This window comes from Alligator sinensis, unplaced genomic scaffold (genome assembly GCF_000455745.1).
Source record: "Alligator sinensis unplaced genomic scaffold, ASM45574v1 scaffold505_1, whole genome shotgun sequence".
In the NCBI taxonomy this organism is placed as follows: domain Eukaryota; kingdom Metazoa; phylum Chordata; order Crocodylia; family Alligatoridae; genus Alligator; species Alligator sinensis.
The window spans coordinates 1,787,058-1,799,900 of NW_005841940.1; the positions used below are offsets into that span (position 1 = coordinate 1,787,058).

A 12,843-nucleotide genomic window follows, 5' to 3' on the forward strand; every position below is an offset into this window, starting at 1 on the left:
GCTCCTGCAATAGCCTCAGGGCTTTGTGAGGCTCATGGAAGAGCCTCCCACATAGCACGGGGCAACTGGGTTTGCCCCCTGCCAGGCAAGAACCAGTGAGTTTGGGGGTTTTTTCCCCTTAAAGGGCTGGAGCTGGGGCGGGCAGGGCAGCCATGAGGGGACTGGGACAACGGGGGATGAGGTCAGGGGGTTCATGCCCCCCCCGTGGCACGGGGCAGTGGGGTTTGCCCCCTGCCTGTCAGCACCTGGTGAGTGGAGGCTTTTTTCTTTTTCTTTTTCCAAAGTACTGGGAGCTGGGGCAGGCAGGGCAGCCATTGCCGGGGCTGGGAGAGCAGGCAGGGGATGGGCCTGCGTGATTTGGAGATTCAGCAGCAGCCGAATCTCCGAATCAGATTCAGCCAAATCGATTCGGGGCAGTGATTCAAATCACCAAATGGAATCGTTGTCCCCTGAATCGGCCAAATCCAAATCTGAAGTGAATAGTAGCTGCTTCACACAGGCATAGTATATGGCTGTGCGGGCCGCCTCCCGATCCCGTCCATGCGGCCACATGCGGGCTAGGAGCAGTATGCGAACCCGTCTTTGTGCACACAGGCTGTGGCCAGCAGCCTGGGCACACGGGGTCGAAGAAGACCGGTGGGAGCTAGAATTAGTTACGGACGCGTAATGGTTGATTAAAAGATTGTTTACTTACACCAAAGATGGTCGTGGTGTAGGCTGGACAGTTTTCCAGGCTCAGCTCCGCTTAAATCCTCGCTAGAGGACTCTGACAATTGGCCCCGGAGTTGTTGAAGCTCCATGGGTTTGGTAGTTTCAAAAGGAAGGGATACGTCTTAGGATTGTGCTCGGCGACGGGGAGAGGCTAGAGGCCGTTCGGTAATTGGCCTCCCGGAGTTGTTAATGCTCCACGGGTTCGGTAAATTGGCCCCCGGAGTTGTTAAGGCTCCGCGGGTTCGGTAAATTGGTCCCCAGAGTTGTTAAGTTAAGCCTCTGTTGCCTTCTTAAGGAAGAAGATGGGTTTGAAGGGATCTGCAGCGCTTGGAGATCTTCACGCTCTTTTCCCGAACTCCAATTGCTTTCTCTCTCTCCCTCTCCGACTTGGGCGGAAACCTCCCAAGCTCTTTATACAGCTAGCAAGCCAATCACTAGCTGCCACGTGTGCATAATTTAAGATCGGCCAATAATGTGGCGCGGATCTCAATACAAATGGCGGGAACTCCTTTGCACCGTGCATCACTATGATGCAAAAGAAATGCACCATGCAAAGAAGGCTACAAACTGGCGGGAAATACTCTTTTGTACATGGGTTCTCCAATTGCAGCAGAAAACTCTACCGTGCAAAGGAGCTGCAATTTAGCGGGAACATAATTTAGTGGTGCCGAAGCACACACAAACGAAAAACCACAACTTTGGGTTATGACAATGGCCTTATGTGCCAAGTTTGGGAGCTCCTCTGTCCCTACACTCCTGCCACATACCTCTGGGTGTTTAATAGTCTCAGTCAGTTTAATAGTGCCCCAGCGTCATTGCTGTAAGCGCCTCCCTTGACTCTGGCTATACCAAATAGTCCATTCACTATTGGTATAGAAAAAAGTGAGCAAACGGGCCGCTCCACGTTCGACTGCGGCTGGACGTGGTCTCTCTTCAGCTCGCTGCTGGATCTGGTTTCCAGGAAGCTTTTGAGGTCCCCGCCTGCTCCCAGGAGCCAGTCACCAGCTGTCATCACCGCGCAGCTGGGGATGCTCCCTTGAGCTAAGAGTGAGAACGGCTCCCCCACATCAGCTGTATTTTGCCTCACCTTAGAGGCATCTGAGGGGCCACAGCCACATCCCCACTCAAGCTTCCAGTTCAAGCTGGCAGCCTCTCTTGATGTCAGCTCTCGGCTCTACTGCTTATCCCCCCTCTGCTAGGAATGAGTGGAGACACCGTCCTGGCTCTGCAGCTTGCACGCTGGGGCCAGACTTCTGGTAGGTTTCTGGGCCCTGGGTGGTTGGGGCAGGGTGGCAAGCGGGGTTTCTTCCCTGCTCTTCTCCCCAGCTCTGCCACAGTGGTACGGTCGCCTTCCCTGGAGATCTTCAAAAGACAACTGGAAGCGCACCTCTTTGGGGTCATCTGACCTTAGCAGTCTTTCCTGCCTTAGTGTGGGGGGTTAGACATGATCTCATGAGATCCCTTCCAGCCCCTAACTTCTATAAATCTATGCATCTATACCAGGCTACTTTTTTTTTTTTAAGTGAGCCATTGAAAGTTCCCTTGTAGAATCAAAAATGGTTATTGTAATGCAACAGCAGAAATCAGTGGGTAAGGGAAAAGAATTATTTATTATTAGTGAAGTCAGTATTTCTTCCTACTACTATTTTTAATATTTGTTTACTATCAAGTTTTTCCAGAAGCATTTGCATTATGTCTTTTCACTTAGGATCTCTGAACGGTCACGTGTTCTTGTTGTCATCCTTATTCAAGACAAAATCTTCCCTCCGTAAATACAAGTAGAGTTGTTTGGAAACCAAAAGGAGTTGGGTACGCTTTCCTGAAATCCCACTGAGTCTAGTGTCCCAGAGAAGTCAGGATTCAAATCTGCATCCTCTCATTGCAGAAACTGGGAAAAGGTTCCATTGCCTAAAAACCACCATGTATTGTTAACCCATTTGGTTTTACGGTAAATCTACAGCTTCCCAGCACTGTTTCTGAATTACCAGATTCTCTGTGCTGGAAGGATGGGGACAATTGTTGTGGGATCCCAGAGCTGTGAAATGTTTATTAGCTGTATGTTATATCATGGCTGAGGAGGAAGGAAGGCAGTAAATCACTCCATGTGTCCAGTCAGAAGCTTCCAGGAATGGGCAGCAGTCTTAATGATACCCATTGCTCATATGTTTTTTTCCTTTGGAATATTTTATTTACCTCTTTTTATAGCCACAGGCAAAGCTTCATTGTTGGTAGGTTCTGAATTTCCTTCCACATTATACAAACCCATCCCATTATTCTGACAGGGCTGCTTATGAAGTGGAATAACCCCTCTAGAAAGGCTGCTTCCCTGAGAATGGCAGCAGCAGCTGTATGGCTCTCACCCCCCATGGACACACAGGTGCACCAGCCCACCATGCCAGAGGCACTGTGTGCAGACAGGAGATGAGCTTCCCAAGCACAGCGTGGGGTCAGGGGTTTTTTTTTGCCTCGACATAACAGGAAATGCCCAGTTGGGTTAAATGGTACCTGACAGCTCCTCTCATCGCAAGTGAAGATTGTTTTTTCCCTTTACATTTTTTTTCATGGAATGAATTCTTGGCAGGTTGAAAGCTGGCCTTTCTGCCCCCTGGATTTTGCCCTTTTCCTGCCAGACAGGTTGGTCTGGACTCCGTGCAGGAGTTGGCATGGCTGCCTTTGTTTACTCTCTGACTCTGTCTGGGTGAGCGAAGATGTCAGCAAGACTGTGAACAACCCTGGGAATGGGCTAGTTGCATAAACCTACATTGCTCTGTCATCCAGGTCCCAGAGTCAGCACAGGCCTCAGCACCTTGGCTTCCTCCGTTATTTTTTTTTTTTTTCTGCATGAGCAACGCAGGTAAGCCCCTTCCCCCTCCAAAACAATGCTGGCAATTCAACAGCACTGTGAACACAAATATTCTGGTGCTCTGACAGCCATGTTCCTCTCTTGCCATGCAGACTCATCAACCTTATCTGCTTAATTATCTGTGACATTATGTAGAAGGGTGTCAAGCCATTTCCCTTCCCTTTTTTATTCTTTAGACCTGGAGATAGATGGTTTCCAGAGCCGACTCCAGGCCATTCACTCACTTGATCATTTAAGCAGCTTGCCCATGCAGAACAGCAATAAAAACAGGGGTGGAAACGAAGAAAGCAAAGGGTTGTGCCTAAAGGGCAGAGCTGGGGGAGATTAACATGTCAGTGGTGAGCTCAAGGAAGAATGGGGCCAGGCAGGACTGCGTGTTTCCAGCAGTAATGGGCTGCTGACAACAAACTCTCATTCGTTACAATTAGAAACTGCTGAAGTGTGAAACTGCCATGGGAATGTAATAAAGGGAGGGAATAACAGGAATATGTAATGCTAACCTTAAAGCTGCCTCATTTCTTTTCCCTTCATCTTCCCCCTTCATTGGTTGCTCCTTGCTTTACCCCTTTCTGGGACTTCCCTCCGAACTGCTGCCCCCTCTCAGATGGGTAACTACACCCAACCAGAGCCTCTTCCCCCCCCATGCTCTGCCTTGCCTTCCCCACCAGCCATGTCCTGCTATCTCTCCTCCCCACACCTTTTTCCCCAAATCCTTTCTACTGTGTGTTCTTCTCTATCCTCTCTTTGGGCCCCACCCAACAAGGTGCTGTGAACCTCAAACTCTCCTTAGCTTCATTGTTGTTTTTTGCTTAAACAGGGGCTGAGCCATTTCTAGGGCCTGACTCCTTATATTGAAACCTCTGCTGCACAGAGCTATTGTGCTTTGTGCAGGTTGGAGAGGGGGAATTTGTTGAGCGCAGGGGGAGAGCTTCACAATGTAAGCTCACCACAAGCATCACCACTGCCAAAGAAGGGCGGTGGTGGTGCTTGATGGGGCTCTGGGCAGCAAGGCCAGCCACAGAGCAGTTGAATCGGTGCAAGCAGCAACAGAGTTTAAAGATGCTCCTGCTGCAATTTATCCAAGCAGCACCCATTCTGGGGGCAGACCTTGTAGTGACGAGACTGCTCCTCCATGTCCTGGATAGTCTGTTCCTACCCCCAAAGGTCCTGGAAACAAGCCAGGCACCAGTTTTCTGCAGAGATATGAGAGGCTTCTGGCCATTAAAAATCAGTGACCGTTCTAAGGAAATTTGCATCCGTTCCATAATCTCAGTCTGAAATTAATGCAAGGGCAGCTGACACTAGGAGCCCTCCCAGGTCTTTAGCAGTGTGCTTGGCCTGACAGCTCCTATGGTTTCATCCACGGAGAGCAGTTGTCCTCTGCGTGGGTTCTGTTCTTGAACCTCCAGGTTCTGTTCTTTTACTGAATGTTCCTTTTTCCAGGTCATTGACCCATAAATCAGGCCTTCCACCAGCCACGGTCTCCTCCTGCACTGAGCTGTCCCATTTACTAGCCTCCTGTGCCTTCACCCTCCAGCCCACCACCCTGTTCTGACTCGGCTGCCCTTTCCCCATGCTACGCTTGCTGACCCTGTCAGCCAGCTGCCTGTACAGTGCAGCAGTGCCAGCTTGCTCAGAGATGAGGGAAACTATGCTGTCCACTTCCCTTTGGCTCTGTTGTTTGCTTCTGTGTTTTTTTCAGGTTGTTGGGCCTGATCTTCTTGACTCGTCCAGCGGTGGAGTGAGTGTTTATTCAAATAATGTTGTGGAAAGCGCTTTAGCCTTGAATGTTTGATCCCATTGCATAGCCGGCATCTAACCTTGACTTTCTCATACTCATTTTTCCCAGCTTCCACTCTGTGGAGTACAAACTCTTTTCCTTGGAGAGGTTCCAGCTGCAGGGAGCGGAGGAGGCCTTCCGATCCAGCAGCCAGAGTTTGGAGGGATCTGGGAGTTGACCATGCACAATGCTGGGGGAAGGGAAGGGAAGGAATAGGTAACAGAAGCTATTCTAACAGCCTTTGGCAAACACCAAGGATTAATGACAAAGGACAGTCATCTGTCTGGCTGTTGCCTCAAAGAAGACTCCTGACAATCCTAACCTGCCAGATGGCATTCACTCTGGAGACAAAGAGCAATACTGCAGTTGGTTTATCTTTTGTAACATCTGTTTACTTCCCTTCGCCTTGCTCCGCACAGTGGGAGTTCATTACCATGACTCTGAGCAAGACTGATACTGCCTGGGCACTTCTTGGCACTTCTGTCACACCTGAAATAGGCAGAACCTCTCTGAATGCTTTTCGCACGCACTACTTCCCTGCCCGCCCTTACTATTTAATCACTACTTGGTGATGCATATGCTCCTTAAAGAGCCTTCCTTGGAAGAGTGCATGGACAACCATTTTCTCAGCCATGCATAGTACAAGAGATGGTACCAGAAGCACTGTTACCACCAGGGATCCAAATTTTCCATTTGCCATGAAAAAATGTGGATTTTCTCTAAAGGAGAAAAATGCAGATTTTTCTCTTGTAAAGGAGAAGACCATGGAATTTCTCCTTTGAAGGAGAAGAATGTGGGAAACCGCGAGTTCCCCCTTGCAGGCTGGCATAGTTCCAGTTTGCAAGTGGCTGCTTGGGGCTGGGGGCAGTGGAACACAGGGGACATCACGTGCATGTGCAAACGTGTGCAGATATGCACATGGCCAGAAATACAGCCAGGCAGCATGGAGAGCAGCTCCCCTAGCTGCCTGCAGGTTAGTCTATAGGGGGAGGGGGCATGGATGGGTGGGGGGGGAGGTAGATTGAGGCCCCCAAGGGGAGGGAGGGAGGGAGTGGGACAGGGTGGATCCCAGTAGTGGCAGCAGCACTGAGTCTCCCTGCACTCCCACTCCCAAGACCCACTCACTGGGCCACGGTGGCCTCCAGGACAGCAGGACGGGGGGGGCCATGAGCCCCACAGTAGGCAGCCCACATCGGCCCCCCCACCACTCACACTCACACTCTCTCTCCCCCTCACAGGGAGCAGGGCTGGGCTCTACACTCTGGTTCGGCTGCAGCAGCTGCTGCCTCCCACATGCAGCACCCAGGACTTGGGCACTGGGGGGAAAGAGGGCTGTGGGCCCTGGTCCTGTAGCCCTGGCAGCTGGGGGTCCCCTCCAGCAGGGGGTGCACTGGCAGGGTTGGGGTACTGTGGGATGGGAGTGAGAACCGGTAGGGCCAGGGGGCTACAGACTGGGAGTGAGGGGCAACAGTATATCTTTTTGGGGGGGGGGGTACACAAGCATATCAGGGCTGCTCAGTGCCACAAAGCCGGAGGGTGGAGGGATGACAACCACAGCTGGACCCACATCCTGGTGAGCAAAGGGGGCAGGTGAAGCTCTGATTTTCCATGATAAAAAAAACAAATAAACCCCAACATCAACCCCCAAAATATATACATATTTAGAATTTATTTAATGATTGAAGCACTGGAAGGCTTCCAAATTGCTTTAAAATTGTTAATATATTAATAAAACATTGTGTTCAACTGAGATATAGATAGATAGGTAGTGGCATTTCATTTTAATCATAGGAAAACACGGATTTGCAGTTTTTAATCAAAAAATCTGGGATTTTTATCAGAGAATTTGGGATTTTTAAACAAAGAAAAACCAGGATCCCTGGTTACCACAAAGTTTCTAATAACAGATCAGAGTTGGCCAGTGATCAGGTTTTCAGGAAAGCTGAGCTCAGTTCATAGGAAACCAGACACTTCAGAAATGGTTTCCTCTTGATTCTGGGAATAGCGTGTTGTTGAAAGACGCAGCACTTCCACCTTGGAAACCTTTTTGGGGAAAAAAAAACAGTGCAGATTACAGCTGATTTGAAGGGACTTGGCCATCTGTCCCGGAGGGGGCAGGTCCTTCCGCCAGATCCCAGTCAAAAACCTCTTAGCAAACCGTTGAGATTGAGGGTTTTAGAAGCCACAGCAACTAAGCACCACTCTTTGATCTCCTCAACACTGCACAGCCAGGATGTGGGAGCTGCTGGTCACCGACTACTCCTTGCAAGGAGTCTTCAAGTATTTCTGCCACAACTGCACCTACAGAAGCCGCTCCAATTCCACAGGGAAACACATGTGTGTGGGCAGCACCCCACTGTGGGCTCATATCTGTAAGAAACTGCGTGGAGGAAAGGTTGGCCTGACTCGCTTTCTCTCTCTGCTTGTCTGGGAGGCAGGGGTTGGGGTCTGATCTGCATAACTGAGGGCAGCATTTAGCCATATGTGTTGATAGTTGGTAGAGGGGACTGGGACTTATCAGGAGAGGCTGTTTGCATGGAATAACTTCTAGAATAGCAGCGACTGGCATTGACCACTGACCAAACGTCTACAAGGTGCTGCCTCAGCACTGCCCTGCATTGTCTTATCTAGTCCAAAGTTTGACCTTGTTTTGCACAGGGTTGGGGCAAGGAAGGTGGTTGTGCTGTGGGATTCATTTTATTTAAGTATCTTCCTGTTTGTGCACCAAGATGTGGATTCTGAATCTATACTTCCCACGGTGCGAGGCAAGAGCATTCACCTGCTCTGCAGCCATCAGGATTTTATATTGCAGAGCCGTGTCAGGAAAGACCAAGATTTGTTTCCTTCAGTCAGGTTCCAATTGCTCATACAATTCTGCATTCAGATCTCTCTCCTGCAGGCTCAGTCTGAGCTATTTGGAGCTCTATGCAGGTGTGTGGTTCACATACATTGCTAATCTCTAGGACTTGACAGGCTGCCTTCCAACCTTCTGTTTTTCATGTTGCAAGAAATTAAGCGAGACCTGAAAATGGAGAGTCCAGATCTAGCTTCCAAGCTTGTGTTGATCCACAGATTCCTGCAACAGCCGGGTGCTCTGTCAGGGTGGGGAACATTTCTTGCCTTTATGTTGGAGGTGAAGTGAAAAAGAATAGGGTGTGCTGGGGTAGGGTGCTTCATCCACTTCCCTTTGTGACCTGTGCTGCTTTTCTCAGCAGATTTCAGCTGCTATCTTGCTTTGGTTCCAAGTCAGAGCAGGGTTTTAAAAAGGACAGGACATGGCTGATATCTGTCCTTGGATTGAGGTGCTCGGGGAAGGTCCTCCTGAATCTCACCCCATGTTCCTCCTCTGTTTTCTTCCTCTGAGACTGACTGTTGAGACAACATGTATTTTGAGTTTAGTGGACATTGTTACTTTCAGGAACAGGTAGGCTTCAGTGCTGGGCATGCTCGGTGATGTTGCTGAAGCACCTCTTTCTCAGCCCCACTTTTCATTTCTACCTGAGCCCGTGTATGACAAGTCCACAGTGCTCCAGCCCTGCTGGTCACTGGGGAATTGGTTTCCAAACTCCCCACTTGGGGCTGCATTATGACATTTGTCCTCCGGCTCACAGTTGGAGCAGTGTGGAACTGCAGTGCTATGGGAAGCTCTTGGAAAGGGTGTGCTTCAGGAAACCATCCTGTCCTCTGGGTCACCCTTTCTCTCCAGAAAGCTCTGCAGGCTGGTGTCCGGGGGGAAGCAGCAGGGTGCTGCAGCTCAGGTCTTGCTTTTTGATATGCGAATGATGTACTTTACTCCCTAATAAATCCACAGTGTCAGGTGCTTAAAAATAGTCCCTGGAAGAGACTGATATGGTGCCCAGGTACCCAAGCAAGCAATTGTGTTGTTGAAGACCTGGATAGGTTGGACCGAATGAGCGTTACTGACAAAGCCTAGGGTTTGCGATTTGAAGATGTGATGAATTATTCTTAGCAGTTCCTTATTTGTGGAGCAAATCCATATAAATGCTCAGACAGCCTCCATGCTAGCTGCTTCACCAGGAAGAGCTGTGCAGAGGAACTAGGCAAGTTCAGTAGGACGGGACTGATGAGAGAGGCTACAGATGTCTGTGTTTAAACCTCACTGACACACTGCGCCTGGGAACCCGACCCCCTGAAAGGCTCCCAAAGCTGAAAGAAAAAGCTTCCTGCCCAGTTCCTATCCCTAATCTTGTCACCCCCAAACTTTTAAAAAGCAAAACACCTGTGCAGAAATTTTTTATAAACCCAGCTGATGCCAGCAAATGAGCTGCCTTTCAGTTTGGGGCCAGCAGCTCCTCAGTCTGTTATTTCAGAAAGGAAGAAGCCCCGTGCTGGATTCCAGATGATCACTGTTTTCCTTTCAGAAAACCTATTCTGCCAACTCCCAGCCCTCTTGGGCAGGCTGTCAGTGGCATAATTTTTGCTCTGCAGTGGCAGTGAGCCCAGTCTGACTGTCACTTAAAGGTGAGGTTAGTGGTGCTAGAGAAACAGTTTTGCTATTAGAGGTTTCCACTTGTTAAGTGGATATTGCAGATGCATCATTGCTGGGGTTTTCGTCTCTGCACTTACGGTTCATATACAGCCCTGTTTAGGGTAGCGTGCTGTCTGTGAGTGACCTGACACCTGGAACCTGGGACTCTTCTCTGTTGTGCTGCGACATTGGGATAAAGTGGAGAATGTGTTTGTTTCAGCACTGAATTTCAGGCCTGGCTGAACTATTCTCTGGGTCCAATTTCTAACCTGTGGGTAACTTCCATGTTTTTCAGCTGGATCCACAGGTACTGCAGGACAAAGACTGGCAGCGGACAGTCATCTCAATGAATGGAGTAAGTACGGAGAGCTGAGGCTGGCACTTCCTCTCTGCCAAGCCTCACTATCATGTTTTATTCTCTCTGCTCTTTGTTGTGAGTTTGAAAAAATAAAATATTTATTGCTTGAAAGGTAACAAACAGTCTCTTCCTCGCAGATCGAAGTGAAACTGTCTGTGAAATTCACCAGTCGGGAGTTCAGCCTGAAAAGAATGCCATCCCGCAAACAGACTGGGGTCTTTGGAGTCAAGATTGCTATTGTCACCAAGTGAGTTGGCCAGTCACAGTTCTCAAAGAATCGTAGAAAACTAGGGTTGGAAGGGACCTCAGGAGGTTATCTAGTCCAACCCCCTGCTCAAAGCAGGGCCATCCCCAACTAGGTCATCCCAGCCAAGGCTTTGTCTAGCCAGGTCTTAAAACCCTCCAGTGTTGGAGAGTCCACAACCTCTCTGGGTAACCTTTTCCAGTGCGTTTTATGACCCTCCTAGTGAGAATTCTTCCTAATATCTAACCTAAACTTCCCTTGCTGCAACTTGAGACCATTGCTCCTTGTACTGTCATCTGCCACCTCTGAGAACAGTCCAGCTCAACGGTTCCCAAACTCTGACGGATTGAGTACCGCCAATTAAAAAAGATACAACCTTAAATACCAGCAGCAAATTTTTCAGTTCAGCCTTAAGTGCCAGTAGCAAATTTTTGTCATATAAATTATAATAAATCTGTTAACACATACCACTGACAGGTTGTCTGCATACCACTGGTGGTACCTATTCCACAGATTGGGAACCGCTAGTCTAGCTCTCTCCACTTTCAAACCCCACTTCAGGTACTTGAAGGCTGCTATCAATCCCTTCTCAGTCTTCTCTTTTCTAGACTAAAGAAGCCCAGTTTTCTCAGCCTCTCCTCATAAGTCATGTGCCCCAGCCCCTTCACCACTCTGCTGGACTCTCTCCAATTTGTTCACATCCTTTCTGTAGTGGGGGACCCAAAACTGAACACAGTACTCCAAATGTGGTCTTACCAGTGCTGAATACTCACCTCATCAGTGCTGAGACTCACCAATCTCTTCTTTGTTGATTTATTTTAAGTAGCTCCTGGTTTTGTCCTCAGTGAGCAGACAGATCCATATACCTTTCTATCCCTGCATGACTCATATCAATAGCAATTTCTGCAGAAAAGAACTGTTTTGTATCCTAGCAGCTTTATTATTTGCATGGAAAAAAACCAAACCACCCCTGTGCTTGGAAACCCAGGGTGTTTACTTCAATCATCTCTCACTTTGCTGTATTCCAGAAATGCCCCCCTGACCTTTTCGTCTGTACTTAGCTGACTTGGCTCCAGATTTCTAAAGCTACTGAATTGCAGTATTTCCTTTCCGTGCTCGGAAATGTTCAAGCGCTCTGGATCCTGTTGTATTATATTAACCCCTGATCTTTTGTTATGAATTGTTTGCCAAAAGAAACCTGTTTGTTCATGTTAGATAATTTGGGAGCCTTGGAATTTCCTCCCCAGGGAAGTACAGTAACTTGGCAGCAGCAGAGCTGCTGTGGAATCCTCTAATCACCTGCTAGTGTTACAATCGCTGTGCGTAGATGACCCAGCCATACACTCCAGTCTGCAGAAACAGTCAAAGCAGGGACCTTGCAACATTTCAGAGAACTTTCCATAGCTTTAACTGCACTTTCTGTGCCTCCTCTGGCCCTGCTGTTTGCTCCAACCCTCTCCCTCTCCTTCCATCAGGGTGTGTATCCACATCATGACAAAGGGGTGGATGGAGTATGTGCCAGCCTGGGCTAGCTGGAATTGGGGCTGAGAGTATTGAGGATACAGTTGCATTGGCTTCAGTATATGGTAGCAGTCAGAGTGTAACCTCTCCAGGGGCATATGCTCTGGTGGCTAAAGTCTTTGTGGCCGTCTGTTCACTACTGCTAGTCTGTGCTACAGTTGCAGCTCCATTCTTCTGTATAGACATAGCTTTCACCACCCTTTCACCCTGTGCCTGCTTTTTTTTTTCCCCTCTTCTGTCCTCTGCTCTGTCCTTCTCATTCCCCTTCACTTCCCTTTTCTTGCCACCCTCTCCTGATTAAAAATTCTGGTGCTAATCTGGTGTTTCATGTCATCACACTATTCACTCTGCTGGCATATTCCCATCCTGTAGCTGATTAGACGGGGAGCTCCCTAGGGTAGGAATCATCTACTGCTCTGTGTTTGTGCTACACCCAGTACAGCAGGGGCGGGCAATTTTTTCAGGCGTAGGGCCACTTACTGAGTTTTGGCAAGCCATTGAGGGCTGCATGACAGGCAACCAGGAGCAGATAAATATTAATTTTCTAAATTTTTTAGGGGTCCCACGGGTCGGAGAGAATGGCCTGGTAGGCCACATCGGGCCCATGGGCCGCGTTTTGCCCACCCCTGCAGTACAGAGGAAGCCTGTTCTTGGTTGTAAATACATGAGGTTAATAGGCAAATAGGGAAGTATTCATTTGGATTTGGCCTGTTTGGAGGACAGTGATTTGATTCAGAGATTTGGATCACTGTCCTGAATCGATTTTTGCCAAATCAGCTTTGGAAGATTTGGTGCTGATTAGGACAGATTCGGTGATTTGGATTGGCTGGGGAGAGACAGGCACAGCCAGGCAGCTCCTCCAGCTGTGCCTGCCTCT

The 12,843-nt window shown here is 48.9% G+C and overlaps 1 protein-coding gene across 1 annotated transcript in view; it reads left to right on the forward strand.

The window, feature by feature from the left end:
- Positions 1-12,843, forward strand: part of BCR (BCR, RhoGEF and GTPase activating protein) — a 129,447-nt gene that overhangs the window by 110,897 nt on the left and 5,707 nt on the right. Inside the window, exons 17-18 of the mRNA XM_006019873.3 lie at positions 10,139-10,198; positions 10,339-10,448. Coding sequence (XP_006019935.1) covers positions 10,139-10,198; positions 10,339-10,448 — 170 coding nt within the window. The remainder of the gene's footprint in view (positions 1-10,138; positions 10,199-10,338; positions 10,449-12,843) is intronic.